This window comes from Juglans microcarpa x Juglans regia, chromosome 4S (assembly GCF_004785595.1).
Source record: "Juglans microcarpa x Juglans regia isolate MS1-56 chromosome 4S, Jm3101_v1.0, whole genome shotgun sequence".
Classification (NCBI taxonomy): Eukaryota; Viridiplantae; Streptophyta; class Magnoliopsida; order Fagales; family Juglandaceae; genus Juglans; species Juglans microcarpa x Juglans regia.
The window spans coordinates 2775239-2792906 of record NC_054601.1 but is presented as its reverse complement, the minus strand read 5'-3'; the positions used below and the strand labels follow the sequence as shown (position 1 = coordinate 2792906).

General features: G+C 35.4%; 1 protein-coding gene across 1 annotated transcript in view; it reads right to left on the bottom strand.

Moving 5' to 3' along the window:
* The window catches only part of LOC121262711, a 42783-nt gene extending 25203 nt beyond the window's left edge, over positions 1-17580 (bottom strand). Inside the window, exons 1-5 of the mRNA XM_041165301.1 lie at positions 16880-17580; positions 16485-16628; positions 15057-15318; positions 7952-7957; positions 3723-3729 (exon numbers count right to left, since the gene is read on the bottom strand). Of these exons, the coding sequence (XP_041021235.1) occupies positions 3723-3729; positions 7952-7957; positions 15057-15318; positions 16485-16628; positions 16880-17497 (1037 nt within the window). The 5' untranslated portion in view covers positions 17498-17580. The remainder of the gene's footprint in view (positions 1-3722; positions 3730-7951; positions 7958-15056; positions 15319-16484; positions 16629-16879) is intronic.
* Between the last annotated feature and the right edge of the window lie 88 nt (positions 17581-17668).

Genomic DNA, 17668 nt, shown 5'->3' with positions numbered 1-17668 from the left:
TTGGAGAATAGGAGCTACCTGCCTAAATTTTAATAAAAATATTAAATTTTTTACGAAAGAAATCCTCTCCATCCGACTAACTATTTTGGAAAAACTTTTGAAATTTGAAGAGTGGCTCGCTAAATATAGGAAACTGTTCATTACTAAATTATATTTTGTCAATATAGAGAAAGTGTACATGATTAAAAGAAAGTTTATTTTGCTTATCTACAAATCAAACTCATGTTCATATTTGTTATAGTTTAAATTTGACAAAAATGTCACCGTTGAGATGATACACTTTATAAAAATAAAAAATTGATCATGTGTGAAAATATGATTTTTTTTTTTTTAAATATCGTTGTTACGAAAGCACTGATTTTGAAAACATTACCGTTTAGACAGATAAATAGTTTTAAAAAACTTGTTATAGATGAAAAGACGAAAACGTGGGTACAAGAAATAATTAAATAATTATGAAAATGTGAAAAAGAAAGATAAAAAATTTCTTCTACTCTTTCTTCGAAAGACAAACAATTGGTAGTTAAAGATGTACAATAAAAAAATGAGTAGAAAAAGCAATAAAGAAATGGTAGAGAAAGATAATATTAATAGAGTAGAGAAAAAAACAGGAAATAAAGTGAGATGTAAGAGGTTTTGAAAAGATATTTAATTAAATAGGAAAATATAATTTTTGAGTAAAATTTAAGAAAAAATTTGGTATTCCTGACAAGAATACCAAAAGGTTTTGTCTCTCTTTTTTTTTTTTTTTTTTTTATATCCAAAATATAGGAAGAATATGAAAAGACTTTGAAATTAATGATATTTATTTTTCTCGGTAACTTAAAAGAAATAATTGAAATCAAGTGTACCATCCAACAGCAGTTTCTTACAAAGAGTAAATTTCCTTCCCTTCTTATAATTTCGGCAGTTTTGAGGATATAAATATCACGCGATTATTTTCAAAAAAATTAATAAATATGAGATCTATATGAAAAAAATTAAATTTTTAATAATAACTTTTACTTTTTTTCAAAATAACTACACATCATGTACTACGACTGTATGTAACATTCCTCTTATTTTTAACTGAGAGTTTTCCATCTACATCCTTTTTTTATTATTATTATTATTGTTACCGATGCACTTTGTTTCTCTTTTTTTGTCCACACCATAGATAATGTAATTTATGTTCCTCAAAGTAAAATGTTTGATACCATAAAAAGAAAGTGCAACGCTAATATTTGCCGAAATGATAAGTAGGAAAAGGTATCAAACTTAACCATCCAGACTGCAAAGACAACAATCCCAAACTCGAGACCCTCCCTGTTTTTTACTTGCCACACCAAATTTGACCGGATACATCTTCTGTCATGCGAAACAATCCAAGATCAGTTCCTAGCAGCTAGAGATTAATCGGGCAGAAATACAGAACTGTCTGGAGTCTGGACTCAATTTATCCAAATTTTAGCCAAAGTTTAGCTACGTCGCACAAAAATTCACTATAATGAACTTAATAAATAAACAGTAATTTTAGCTCAAAATATATTCACTAACCAAATCTTATTATTTTCACCACCGCTGCTTGCTGTACCTCCTGTGCAAAATTACTGCAGAAAAAATATATCCGTTGGAAATATATATATGACTATTGAAAAAATATGACTAGTGAAAAAATATATCAGTTAAAAGAATATGACCACTGTAAAAAAAACGTCAGAAAAGTATATCTGTTAAGAATAATATGAAAGTTAGAAAATTAATATGTATTTTTTTAATAACGAATAAATATTTAAATTACAATTAGAATTAAAATAAATAAAAATGTCAAAATCAATATTTTAATAAAATAATGATAGATTTGGATAGTCTGTTATTTGGTGTTATTGAAAAGTAGTTAGTTAAACTTATAAAAATAAATTCTCTAATCAAATTTCGGCCAAATTTTATTGAGTCGACTAAGAGCATTGACATTGGACTCATCAAAAGAGTGTCATCTTCAAAATTTGATGAATTTGTGTTTAAAATTACTGTATTGGATTTAGCATACACTAAAATTTTCAACTTTGAGCTAAAGTACATTTAAGTTCATATTCAAATTTGAAAACTAACTGTTCACACTCTATTACTATTATTTTATTTATTTAAATTATTGTTTCCTAATTTTGAGCTACAATATATTTAAGTTGGGAAACAATAATTTAAGTATCAACTTAAATTATTAATTAACATATAGTTAGTGTAATTGTAAAATATGAAAAAAATACTATTATTAAAAAGATAATATTATATTATTATTTTGACTAATCCAATGGTTAATTCAATGTGGGGTTATGGTTAGAAAGATTTTAAATTTATGTAAAACACATACTTTTACTCAAATTTTAGAGATAAATTTGATGAAACCAATACCAATGCTATAATAATGCTTACTTGGGTCATCCGAACTCTCACTCTTTTTGATGGACTCCCCAGTTTCTGATGGACTCGACAGGAAGGTATCAGTCAGAACAGTCTTGGATTGCAGAGCAGCCTTCAACAATTTCACACACTAGAATGAAATCACATTGAGAGTCAATAACATTAGCACCGACGTAATCAAATCACATTGTTGATGTAATTACTTCTTAAGTGGCTGTCTATTTAATTAAATAGCTAGCTTATGCCTGCGATTCTAATGATATCTGCTAAATAACCTGCATAAATTACCACCATTTATGGTTTTAACTTAGGAAAAAACTATTTTGCCCTCCCGATTGTACCACTCAATTTGACCACTTGTCAAATTTCTTTTTTACTTAGTGATGAAGTGATTTTAGGTGGATTGGAATTTTTTTAAAAATATTTAAATATATTAAAAAAATGTGAAAAAAATGAAAAAAATAAAAAATAGAAAGTGAAGGAGTGGTAACTTGAGCGGGCTACTCTGGGAGGCAAAGTAGCCCACTCTTTAATTTATCGACTTTATCGTCAAACTTTGACAAAAAGAAAATTATATTTGAAAAATAATCCAAAAAAACAAAGAGGAGCAAGGTATGGGTTCTCCGGAAAAGGTGGAATGGGATTTAGAGCTATGGAACTTTTTAACCAAGCTCCATTGGCAAAGCAATATTGGAGATTACTTACTAATCCTTCTTCTCTTGTTGCTAAGGTCACGAAGGAAAAGTATTACAAAAATGAGGATTTACTGAATGCCAAAGTTGGATTTTCTGCATCACTCATCTGGAGGAGTATGTGTGGGGCAGGAGATTTGGTTAGAGCGGGGATGAGATGGAGAGTGGGTAATGGAGAACATATTAAGGTTTGGGGAGATAGCTGGCCTCCTACTCCATTTACTCATAAAGGGCAATCCCAGATTTCAGTTTTGCAAGAGGATTCTCATGTGAATGAACTGTTGGATGGAGCAGGGAAATGGAACGAGCTAATAATTGACCAGATTTTCAATGTGGAGGAAGCAGAGGTTATCAAGTGTTTACCAACTAGAATTAAGGGCTCTAGAGATAAATTGTATTGGGGTCCTTCTAGAAATGGCCTTTTCTCTGTAAAGTCTGCATATTTTTTACAGTGTCAGTTACATAATTTTAAAAAAATTATTAGATCATATTCGTACCGATCAAAAAAATAATTTTAATTTGGGAGGGACTTCAGATTATCAGTCTTCATCTGTCAAGTGGCAGAAAGTGTGGGGGTTACAAGTGCCAAATGGGGTTAAAGTCTTTTTGTGGAAGGCTATTCATGAGGCTTTGCCTACTAAAAGGAACCTTGTGCAGAGGAAGATAATTACTGATGGTTTCTGCCCCTGGTGCAAACAGTTTAAGGAAACTAGTTGTCATGTGTTGCTGCTCAAGATGTATGGTCTGATTTCCGCAGTCCAGTGCAGAAAGCAGCCTTGAATGATTTACAATTTCGACACATATAGGAAGATCTGGTTATGAAACTTAATAAGGCTGATATAGAATTGCTTGCTTGTGTGCTTAGGAGAATATGGTTTAGAAGGAACAAATGGGTGTTTGAGGATCAGATTGAGAATCCTAGCAAAGTATGGCATGCTGCTCATATAGAATTATCTGATTTTGCTGCTGCTCAACATTATCTTCATGTTCCAGGTACTGAAAATTCTGCTTCTTCCACAATTGTGAGATGGAAAAAACCAAGTTATGGGTGGTTTAAGATTAACTGGGATGCTGCCTATGATGATAATTTAAAAAGGATGGGAGGGACATTGTCATTAGAAATTAGGATGGTGAGTTGATGGCTGCTGCAGGTTGGGCAAAATCCTTTATTTCAAACCCTTTACATTCTGAAGCTTTTGTTTTGGAAAGAGCTACCACTCTAAGTCTTAAACTGGGGTTATCTCAGTGCATATTTGAAGGGGATGCTCTAGTATTGATTAATGATGTTAAGAGTGAGTAAGCAGGAAAATTGCTCTTGGTATGGGCAAATTGTAGAGGATTTGAAAGGCTTCTTTTATCACAGGTTAAACAGACAGTTGCAGTTTGTATCTCGGCAAGGAAACAATGCTGCTCATCTACTTGCAAAACTTGCTATGAATTTTGACCAAGAAATTGTTTGTATTGAGGAGGATCCTCCTCAGATTTTGCAATGTATTGCTTGTGAGCAAAATCTACGGGATGTTTAAAGTTATGCAATGATATGAATCTGTTTAGTTTCCCAAAAAAAAAATGGAGCAAGGTAGGACTGCCATACCTCATCCACGCTCAAATCGATCACTTTCTTTTCAATCGTTCCTAATTCCTTGAGATTATGGTCATTAAGCAGAGTTATGAAAGGATCGACCGACATGGGCTTTATCTCCAGATCATCCATCACCATGTATGTGACGCTCTCTTTCACGAAATCGAAATTACCACTCGCCTTGTTTCTGCTTTCTAGCTCTTCAATTCTTACCTCTTCGCTCATTGGTGAATCGCATGATAAACAACGTCTGCCCGATATAGAAGACAGGTAAGTACCACGGCAATAGCAGTTCGACTTTGAACACCGATATAATTTCAAGAACGTACAGTGATCGACCTTTGGCAAGAGGGAGCCTGTATCTCCTGACGTTACTAATTTGGGTCTCAACACCAAATCTTTGCTTTGGCCTGGCTGAATGAAAGAGTCACTCAGGTTTTCAATGCTATTGTAGAGGCTTTGCAAGCAGCCTGCCGTGTTTTCGTTTTTCAGGAAGCGTGCGACAGTCACAACCGGCAGAGTGAAGGCTTCTAAGAGGAAATCAACAAAGTCCTTGCCTGCTTCAGCTAGGAGCACTCGATTTCTCTTCTTGTCTATCACAAGCTTCAGGCTCATCTTGGTTTCAGCCATTTTTTTTAGGGATCTGAATGGGGTAGACGATGGCAGGGGTCTTGGTCTTTCGTCAGCCAGGTGTGGAAAAATAGAAGGCTTAATGGCAGGGGTCTTTTGAGTGAAAGTGAATAGACTTGAGAGTTTTATGTAGTATACTATCGTTTGCACAGTTTTCAGGATTATTAAAGAACGTGATACTACTTCACTCAAGTTTATTCACTGTCTTTGGTACAAATTATATTTTTCTCTTTTTTCAAACAAAATATTTTAAAAAAATTAAAAAAAAATTAATACACTAATAATTATTTTTTTAATTATTAAATAAAAAATATTAAAAAATAAAGTCAAATTGAGGAAGAAAACTCAATGAATATAATATCCTTAGCCCTCTCAATATTACAGTTCAAAGTTACTGCTCAATTATTTTTATTTTATTTTATTTTATTTTACTCTAAGATTAAAGAAGTGATAATTTGTGAAGTTGTATATTTTTTAATTTTTTCTTAATAATTAAAGATGTTAAAAGAATATTTAAGAAAAATAATAAAAAAAAAAAGAACTACAAATTAATACTATCGGTATGTCCAGCGATAAATGATGGCAGGCCCACTAGAACCACCTTAAGCTACAATTTAATAATGGATAATGGTAAGGTGACACCCAGCTCTGACTGCAGGCCCTAGGTCGAATCTTCCTTTCTTATTTTTTTATTTTTTATTTTTCACATTTTTTTACAGTTTTAAATAGTTTTAAAAATTAAGAAAATATCAATATATTAATAATCACTTATTTAATTGTTAAATAAAAAAATATTAAAAAAAAATTCCAGTAAAATTAACGTGACTCCATGATGTTTTCTCTTTCCCGTAGTCCGTGCTGTCTTATTTCTCTTTTCATTTTCCTTTGTGTTTTTTTTTTTTAAGTTTCCAATTTTTATTTCTATTTTTGTATTGTTTATTTTGGGCATGCTTGGGAATCAGAGATGAAATTTTTTTTAATAGTAATTAAATTATTTGAGTTAAAATATTTTATTAGATTTTGTTAAATAAAATTATTATAAAGTTAAAATATTTTTATAATATATTTTTTTTAAAAAAATTAAAAAAGTAATATTATTTTTTATTTTATTTAAAAGTTTGAAAAAATTGTAATCATTAGGTAATGATTAAATGAAAAATTTGAAATTAAAAATTAAAAAATATTTGTATTCTATTGATGTTTGAGAAGAAAATTATAAGAAATTATAAGATGATATGAGATGAGATGGAATGGAATGTGTTTTCCAAACAACACGTTATTATGTCTTTTAAGACGTTTTTAATATGTTTCTCTCTTTCTTTTTGTTTTAAGTAATAATTTGTATAAGTTTCAAATCGATAAATTCTACGCAATTTCTTTACAAAAAAAATATCCCCATTGAAGGGGTAAAAATTATGAGAAATCTCTTTCCTTTTGTTTTAAGTAATAATTTGTATAAGTTTCAAAACGATAAATTCTACGCAATTTCTTTACAAAAAAAAATATCCCTATTGAAGGGGTAAAAATTATAGACCTAGATACACTCGAACCTAGTCCAACAGAGGGCCACCTTCAAGAGGCAAGTGGGAAGAGATAAGGAGGAGATAAGGAAAAGTAAATGTTAAATGGAAAGATGAAAGAGAGGAGAAATGGGAGGAACGAGAATGAGTGATATAAAGCTGACTTCCTTGCCTACCAATGACATGACCACAATAAAAGGGTATTTGAGGTACGAGAAAAGGGGACTTTCAAATAGCTAAGCAATAATGACGAGATCAGAGAATTAGAGATCATCTTCAACCTCACGACTTGAGCTCCAGAGAGAGGATCTTCTTTAAAAAAAAGGTCTCCGATTTGCATTATACAGAAATAAATGAGAGATTATAAAATATTTATATTATAATAAATCTTCCCTTCAAACTACCTGTAGACGTAGGCTCTGTATTAAACCACTTAAATCTGTATGTCTCAATCTCTGTTTATATTTTTTGTATTTATTTTTTATTTACTATTATGAATATACGTACGAGTATCGTACTACGACTTCAGACCATCTCATCTAGTCTTAGACTACTTCAATGGGCCTAGAATTAATCTTTCTCTAGTTCTATTGTGTAAATTTTGACATTAATACGCACCATAAAAAGTAAAAAATAATCTACTCTCTTTTAGTGAAATACACATTTTTACGCTCAAAAAAAAAAAAAAACACACATTTTTACATTATTACAAGAGTTTATCTATTTAAAACTTCTCCCTGAGATTAATCTTCTTTTTATTGTCTTGTCTTTTACCGACCGTTTTGCCATCAGCGCACTTCTTTCCTCTGCCTTACTTTTTCATACTTTTCTTTTCTTTTCTTTCGACGACTTTTTCCTGCTAAGATGACCGGGGGAATCCTGAACTTGAAGATTTCTATCAAAAAGTCTAAAATATATTTTGTTTATTTTGTGTTTTTTTTTTTCAAACTTTTTTAACAATTAAATAAATAAAATAAGAATCGATAGTTTTGTCGGAATGCATCTCGGTAGATGGAGTATTTTCCTTTTTTTTTTTTATTATTATTTTCTCTTCCGCCAAGACTTTTTCACAAAAATGCACTTCTTTTTCGTCTTCCAACGTGAGTACTTTTGCGTTTGTGTTATACACTGCAGGTCACGAAGTTATGGAGGACCAATGAAGAGTAACATAGAGAGAAGAAGAAGATATGTGCGGCGGCTAAGAAGAGAAAGAAAGTATATCCCAGATGACCTAGAAGAAATGGTGGCTAATGGGCTTCAATGGGCTTCACGGAAAGACCTTCACGTTGGGCTTAACCCAACTCTTAGATGTTAATTCATTTCTATGTAATAAAGATCCACAAGCCCGAGTAGTGAGGACAGTTTAGTCTTTTACAGTTTACAGTTCTAGTATATAGCCTAACAAACTATACGGAAAGAAGGATCCAGAATATTTTCAATATAATTCAGTTACAATTTGGAGGCGCTCCCCTCGAAGAGAGCTTTATCAGAATTCAATATACATTCCATTATCATTTTCCTACGTAATTCATACAATCCACAGCTTGACTGTTACAGTTTGGAAAATGATACTATGCTTCGAGTTTGTAGCAATTGATTGTTGATATATTTTATTTTATTTTTTAATATTTTTATTTAATAATTAAAAAATTGATTATTAACGTGTTAATTTTTTTTTAAAATATTTAAAAATGTCAAAAAAAATTTTTAAGAAAATTACAATTTATACTATGGGTACCAAGTGGGCAAACTCAAGAGCATCGCCATCTACCAGGTTACGCACATGAACTGTATCAGCCACATCTATTCTTCTTTCTTTTTTGAGAAAACCTTACACCGATTCATTAACAGCCCACCAATAGTTAAGTGACATGTAGGCTTCCCACCACAACTATCATGTGGATGCACAACTCAAATTCTCACCACCATTTAAGAAGAACATGAGAGAGAGAGAGAGAGAGAGAGAGAGAAACCATTTTGAAGAAACTGCTCCAGCCTTTAATTCCCTTCTCTCAAACTTCTCTCTCTCTATCTTCAAAGATTCTTACCTCCTTTGTCCGTTCGTGCTAAATTTCTCTCAAAATATCATCTTTTTGTTTCTGTCTCTACCTTCAATTCCCTCACCCATTCATCCTCCAACTTCTTGATTTTAGGGAAAGCTAGAGAGAGTGACATGTGTATGGACTATTTTCGTCTCATGGTGCAAGGATTTGTTGTTGTTGTTGTTGTTGTTGTTGTTGTTGTTATTGTTGTTGTTGTTGTTGTTGTTGTTGTGGCAAGGGATGGTGGCGCACGATGGGTCTTTGGGCTGTTATGATGGTAGTTATTGCTGGGTGGGTTAACGGAGGCTAAACGTAGTGCTTCTCTCTATGTGTGTGTGTTTCTACAATGGCTTCCAGATTCGGGATTGATGTGGAGGGTCTATTGTGAGTTCTATCATCTATCATGAAGGATGAAACTCATGACATGGAGGATGGCAGCGAAGGAGTAGATATTGAGGGTGATGGTGGAACTGAACTTGCTATATTCCTTTTTTGTTTTGAGAGTTATATCGTGTGAATGAGGTTATTACAGGTTTGGGGAAATTTCAGACGTGACAGCAGATGAAAGGGAGGTTATTATATGCACAATATCGGTCGGACTAAGCTCTTCTTTTTTTCCTCCTGGGTTTTCTCTTGCCTTTTTTTTTTTTTTTTTTTTTTGAGAAATATTACAGTAATAACACTTAGAAGACTCATTGGAACAAAATTTCTAAAATATATGAGACCCAAAAATTTATCAAATAAAAATAATGATTTTTATTTTTTAACAATAATTTTTCGTAGTTAAAATTAAAAAAATCTTATGTGTTACATGGCTAGTCACCCTAAAAAAATATAGCAAACACTCCTAAATTTCAAGTTGCCTACCATAATATGAGGGATTAGGTTAGGGTTGTAAATTAATTAGTTTGTTTGATAAATCACCCTTTGCTTGGTTAAATTCGAATCATAAAAATAAAGAAGTTCATTCATGAAAGCAAATACTCGCTTGATTTGTAAATATTGTAAGTTGTAAGCTATGTCTGATTGCTTATATAAATGGCCACTATCTAATAGTTTAAGACTCGAATTTATGGCCACATATCGGGAGCATAATTAATTTAACGACGTTATCGTCCAACTTCGTCCAAAAAGAAAATCATTTAAGGAATTATGAAAATGAAATAATTACAAGAGGAAAGAAAACAAGGTACTGCCATATATACCTCATCCATGCCCAAAGCGACCACTTTCTCTTCAATCGCACCTACCTCCTTCAGATTATACTAATTGAGCGGGGCAATGATAGTGTTGGCGGACATGATGGGCTTCATCTTCAGATCATCCATCACCATGTATGCCACGCTTTCTTTCACGAAGTTGAATTTACCACTCTCGCTCTCCTTGTTTGCTCTTATAAACTCTTCAACATTGACTGATACCTTGGACAGTGCTGATGATGATCCGCATGTTTTACAGTAGTTCCCGCTAGAGATGAGCTGGTAAGTACCAATTTTGTATACACAGTTCCGACATTGATAGAATTTGCTAAATGTGTAGGACTCGACCCTTGGCAAGAGGAGGGAGTCTGTGCACCAGACATTACTAGTTTGGGCTTCAACACCAAGTCTTGGCTTTAACAGAGTCTAAGAACGAGGAATACTTTTTTCCTATATTTCATTTACAGATAACAAGATATTTATACAAGAGGAAGAGAATAAAAAATGGTTACATAATAGTAGGGACTTTCTCTACGGTACTTTCTAGAGTATTCTTATTTTCTGTACAATTATCATCTAGCTTAATACGCCCCCTCGAGTCTAAAAGGGTATCTAACACATTGAGACTCGACCGAAAATGAAAAAATTTGTCAGAAACTAAAGGCTTAGTAAAAAACATCCGCAATTTGATCTTTAGGACTAATGAAAGAAACAGTCAGACTCTTAACAGCAACCCGATCTCTAATGAAGTGAAAATCAACTTCCATGTGCTTTGTTCTTGAGTGATACACAGGGTTTGCAGCCAAGTAAGTTGCTCCAATATTGTCACACCACAATATTGGAGCCTTCGATAAGTGAAGACCAAGTTCAGAAATTAAGATTTGGACACATATGACTTCGACAGCAGAAGAAGCAAGAGCCTTGTACTCTGCTTTTGTGCTGGAAAGTGCTACAGTATGCTACTTTTTCGAGCTCCATGAGATCAGATTTCTGCCAAGGAAGATACTGTAGCCACTAGTGGAACAACGGTCGTCTAGACAACCTGCCCAATCAGCATCAGAGTATGCTTGCAACTGAAGAAAGGAACTTGAAGAGAAGAAAAGACCAAGATTAATTGTATGCTTGAGATACCTCAGGATGTGTTTTACTGCAGTCCAGTGAGGCATTTTCAGGTTGTGCATAAACTGGCACACCTTGTTAACCGAGAAAGAAATATCTGGTCTAGTTAATGATAAGTACCGCAAAGCACCAACAATACTACGATATTGATGAGGGTCATCAACATCAGGAGAATCAAGAATGGACAACTTGAGAGAAGCTGCCATAGGCGACGTTACTGGCTTAGCATGTATCATCTGATTTCGGATCAACAGATCCTTTATGTACTTCCGTTGAGAGAGCAAAACACCAGTGGGTAAATACTCAAGCTCTACTCCAAGAAAAAAAGACAATTTCCCAAGGTCTTTAACAGGAAAAGCAGTACCCAAATCAGCAATTAATTTATTTGAAATAGAGGTATGTGAAGAAGTAATGACGATATCATCTACATATACAAGGAGATAAATGTGGATATCACCTTGATTGTAAATGAAGAGTGATGGATCAGCCCTGGATGAGTGAAAACCGTACCCAACAAGCCACGAACTCAGTTGAGCATGCCATGCCCTGGGCGCTTGCTTGAGTCCATAAATTGCTTTGTGCAATTTACAGACATAGGTGGGATGACCTGCATCAATGAAGCCCTGAGGTTGTTGCATGTACACGGTATCAATAAGAGGGCCATGCAAAAAGGCATTCTGTATATCAATTTGTCTCAAAGTCCATCCATGAGAGACGGCAAGGGCAACAATCAGACGAATGGTGGGCATCTTGACTACTGGACTGAATGTTTCATCATAATCGATGCCATACTGCTGATGGTACCCCTTGGCAACCAAGTGTGCGTTCCTTCGTTCAAGTGACCCATCTGCGCGCAACTTAGTCTTGTAAACCCAGCGACACCCAAGCACATTTTCAACTGACTCTGGCGACACAAGACTCCAGGTAGAGTTGTGAGTGAGAGCAAGAAACTCCTGTGACATGGCATGTTGCCATTGGGGCCATTTTGAAGCAGCGAAGAAGCTTGATGGGGGATCAGGTACAGTGACAACAGCAGTGAAGCAATTTTGGGATGGGTATGGTACAGTGCCATCATGAAAGGTGCGAGGATATGAGGAATTAGTATGGGATCTAGTGATAATGGGAGACCTAGGAGGAATTAGAGGAGAGGGGTCAGGTGCGTGATGGGTAGGAGACGAACTGAGAGTAGGCGACTGAGAAGAGATAGAGGGATTAGAAGAGGGGGGGTCGTGAGGTTGAGGGTGAACTTTGTGAGATTGTAGGTGGGCTTGGGCCTGGGCCAAGAATTGATGGAGTAAGGAGTGGAAGAGGGGCTACGGAAATGGGAGGAGTTGGAGTGGAATTGTTGGGCTTGGACCGCATTTGAGAAAAGGGAAAAGAATCTTCAGCAAATAGGACGTCCCTAGAGATATAAGTCTAATTTGTTTTGAGGTCAAGGCAGCGATAGCCCTTGTAGTTTGGGCTATAGCCCAAAAACAGACATGAGGTGGACCTGAATTGGAGTTTATGATTGTTGTATGGTTTGAAGTTAGGCCAACACTCACACCCGAAAACCTTCAAAAAGTTATAATCCGGAGAACGATTATGGACAAGAAAGTAATGGGTTTTTTTATTGAGAGTTGGAGTTGGTAAGAGATTGATTAGATAGACTACAGTCTCAAAGGCTTCGGCCCAAAAAGTTAATGGAAGTGAGGCGTGGGCCAAGAGGGCAAGCCCTATTTCTACAATATGTCTATATTTGCGTTCAACGAGACCATTTTGCTGATGTGTATGAGGAGAAGAGAGACGATGAGTAATTCCAAATTTTTTACATAATGAAGTGAGAGGTATAAATTCCCCTCCTCCATCTGTTTGCAATGTGATTAATTTAGAATTAAACAGTTGCTCAATGTAAGGCAAGAATGTGGTAAAAATATTAAGAACATCTAATTTAAATTTGATAGGAAAAATCCAAGTAAATCAGGTATACGCATCAACAAAAGACAAATAATACTTAAAACCATTTCTAGAGACATAAGGAGCTGGACTCCAAAGGTCAGCAACAAGTAATTGTAAGGGCTTTGTATAATGGGCCCGACTAGGACTAAATGGTAATTGATGATTCTTGGCACGGGGACAATCTGAGCAGGTGAAGGAAGACTCAGTGGGGAGAAACTTTAAATGATTGTTGTGCAAAACAGGAGAAACTAATTTAAGTGATGGATGACCCAATCTGTGATGCCAGTTGGCTATGGAAGTTAGTTCGCCGAGTTGAACAAAATGAGAAATGGAAGATGGTGACACCGATGGAAAAACATAGAGGCCATTTCAACTAGGTCCGGTGATGAGGGTCTTCCCGCTGTGTTTGTCCTTCATAGAGAAGTGAGAAGCATGAAATTCGAAGAAGCAATGGTTGTCAACACATAATTTGCATACAGACACAAGATTTTTGGTTATGGAAGGAACGTGTAATAAATCATAAAAAAAAAAAAAAAAGAGGTATGAGAAGAGAAGGAGGAGTCACCGAGATGCTGTATTGGCAAAGTTGACCCATCACCAACCCGAATTTGCTCACCACCATTGTACTGCTCCGAAGACAAATTGAGGTTGTGAAGATCATTAGTGACGTGGTGAGTAGCTGCTGAATCTGAATACCATGAGTCATCAGAAAATGATCCAGACAAAGTGTAGTTTGCCGAGAAGGAAGGAGGGGCATCGAGTTGATACGAATGGTTGAAGCGATACTGACATTGTAAGGCAACGTAACCCTGTTTGTTGCACACTTGACAGGTTGGGCGAGGGAAAGCCTGTTGAGGTGCTTGAGTGTGGGAGGAAAAATTTCGTCCACCCCAAGAGAACGAGCCAGATCGCCCACGCCCACTTCTGCCCTGTCTTCCTCCACGTCCGCGAGAAGGACGATTTCCAGCAGAGGTAAAATTAACCGATGGTTTAGTGCCATTTCCATTTTTATTAGCCGAGTGTGAGAGCCTGCTTTCATGGGCTAGTAGCAGTTGATACAACTCATGAGAAGAAATGAGATCAGACTGTGTTGAAATAGAAGTAATAAACGACTCATATGAGTCACCAAGGCCAGTAAGTAAATAGGTTACAAATTCCTTGTCAGGTAAAGGATTACCTATAGCAGCTAGTGTGTCAGCAAGAGAACGCACCTTACCAAAATACTCTGTGATACTTTGAGTACCCTGGGAGAGATGGGTGAGCTGAAAACGCACATGAAATTCCTTTGCCTAGGACCAAGTGGTAAACATAGAAGTAAGGGTATTCCATAGCTCCAAAGAGGTATTTGATGAGAGAACATGCCCTGTAACAGAGTCTGAAAGGGATGAAAAAAGAACACTAAGCACAAGCTGATCAGTTCTTTTCCAGGCTGTATATGCTGGGTTCATGGTGGTTGTTTGGTTCGGCAAAAACTGAGGAGGAGGAGGCACTAAGCCATCAACGAATCGGAAGAGGTCTTGGCCTCATAGATAGGCACTAATGTGCACCTTCCATAAGAGATAATTTTCGGAGGTAAGTTTGGTGGTCACAATATGGGAGAAAGAGGAGATTACGGAGGTATTTGGGACAGACGAATTTGAGAGGACCATGGATCAGAAAGAGACAGCTAGTCATGCTGCTCTGATATCATAACAGAGTCTAAGAATGATGAATACTTTTTCCCTATATTTCATTTACAAATAACAAGATATTTATACAAGAAGAAGAGAATAAAAAACGATTACATAACAGCAGAGACTTTCTCTGTAGTACTTTCTAGAGTATTCTTATTTTCTATACAATTATCATCTAGCTTAATAGGCTTACTCCTCGCTAGACGAAAGTATCGCTCAGGTTTTCGATGCGCTCGTACAGGCTTTGCAAGCAGCCTATTGTGTCTTCAGTTTTTAGGAAGCCTGTGACAGTTATGATCGGCAGAGAGAAGACTTGCAAGTGGTAATCAACGAAGTCCTTGCCTGCTTCAGCAAACAGCACTCGGTTTCTCTTCTTGTCTATCAACAGCTTCAGGCTCATCTTGGTGGCTGCCATTTTTTGTAGGTATTTGAATGAATGATCTTCGAATGGGTAGAGTAAACCGATGACCATTTTATAAGGAGGGGGTGTGGAAAAATTGGAGACCAGACTAATAGTATTTTTCTAAGAGGAATATGAAAAGACTTTGAAATTAATGATATTTATTTTTCTCGATAACTAAAAAGAATACGAAAACACTAACCCAGTTTATATTTGCAACCCATCTCAACTCATTTTAACTTATCTCACTACTATTCATTACTATTCATCAACTTTAACTTACAAATCTCACTACTATTCACAATCTATTTCAACTCATCTCAACTCATCTTCGAATCCAAACGATACCTAAAAGAAATAATTGAAATCAAGTTTACTAATCCAACAGCAGTTTCTTCCGTTGAAGAAGAGATAAGCCGTTTGGTTTCCCCCCATTCGGAGCATTCAGTTTAAGGTCTGATCTGAGAATACAACTCAGATTATTTTATTATTATTTGCAAAATATTAAGTGTTATTTACTAATTATTTCAATATTATTTATAGGTTATTTTACTCGGATAGTTGACTCACTGGTTCACTCATACGAGGTATCCACCGAGCCAATAACCGAGTCGGTTTTTGTTTGTTTTGAAGGAGCAATGCTATAACTCAGCACTCGTGACTTACTTTTAGGTCCCATTTGAATAGTGAGATGAGATGAGCTGAGATAGTTTGTGAATAGTAATAAAATTATTAGTTAAAATTAAATAAGATGAGATAGTTTTATTTCACCTCAATATCCAAACGGGCCTTTATTAGTAAAATGTGATATTACTATTATTTTTGGTATCACCTCGTCACGGCAGGATAGGATACGATTTAAATAATTAAATTATTTTTTCTAATTTAAGTTTTAAATAAATAATAATTTAATGTAATACAAAAAATAGTGCTCTTGAATTCCAAATCTCTCTCTATTTGTATTTTTTTTAGAAGCTTTAAATAGAATAATCTTCTTTTTTTATGTTACCGATGCGCTACGTTTCTCTTTTTTTGTCCACACCATAGATAATGTAATTTATGTTCCTCGATGAAAAATGTTTGATACCATAAAAAGAAAGTGCAACGCTAATATTGCCGAAACTGATAAGAAGAAAGAGGAATCAAAACTTAACCATCCAGACTGCAAAGACAACAATCCTAGACTTGAGACCCTCCATATTTTTTTCTTGCCACATCAAATTTGACCGGATACTTCTTCTGTCATACGAAACAATCCAACATCAGTTCCTAGCAGCTATAGATTAATTGGGCAGAAATACTGAACTGCCTTTACTTCCCCCAGCCGAACTCTCACTCCTTTTGATTGACTCCCCAGTTTCTGATGGACTCGACAGGAAGGCATCAGTCAGAACAGTCTTGGATTGCAGAGCAGCCTTCAACAATTTCACACACTAGAATGAAATCAAATTGAGAGTCAAAATTGTTACATTCAACAATAACTTTGACACCGACATAATCAAATCACATTGTTGATGTAATATATATATTCTTAACTGGCTGTCTATTTAATTAAATAGCTAGCTTATGACCACTATTTATGGTTTTAATTTATCGACTTTACTGTCAAACCTTGACAAAAAGAAAATTATATTTGAAAAAATAATCCAAAAAAACAAAGAGGAGCAAGGTAGGACTGCCATACCTCATCCATGCTCAAATCGATCACTTTATTTTCAATCAACCCTAATTCCTTGAGATTATGGTCATTAAGCAGAGTTATGAAAGTATCGACCGACATGGGCTTTATCTCCAGATCGTCCATCACCATGTATGTGACGCTCTCTTTCACGAAATCGAAATTACCACTCGCCTCATTTCTGCTTGCTAGCTCTTCAATTCTTACCTCTTCGTTCATTGCTGAATCGCATGATATACAACGTCTGCCCGATATAGAAGACAGGTAAGTATCACGGTAATAGCAGTTCGACTTCGAACACCCATATAATTTCAAGAACGTACAGTGATCGACCCTTGGAAAGAGGGAGCATGTATCTCCAGACGTTACTAATTTGGGTCTCAACACCAAATCTTTACTTCGGCCTGGCTGGATGAAAGAGTCACTCAGGTTTTCAATGCTATTGTAAAGGCTTTGCAAGCAGCCTGCCGTGTCTTCATTTTTCAGAAAGCGCGCGACAGTTACAACCGGCAGAGTGTAGGCTTCTAAGAGGAAATCAACAAAGTCCTTGCCTACTTCAGCGAGGAGCACTCGATTTCTCTTCTTGTCTATCACAAGCTTCAGGCTCATCTTGGTTTCTGCCATTTTTTAGGTCTCTGAATGGGATACACAATGGCAGGGGTCTTTTGTCAGCCAGATGTGGAAAATTTGGAAAGAAGGCATGAAAGTATGAGTGAATATGAAAAGACTCGGAGTTCTTTATACTATCATTGATCTTTATACTGCGTACTAGCCTACTATGCCACCAAGATTGCT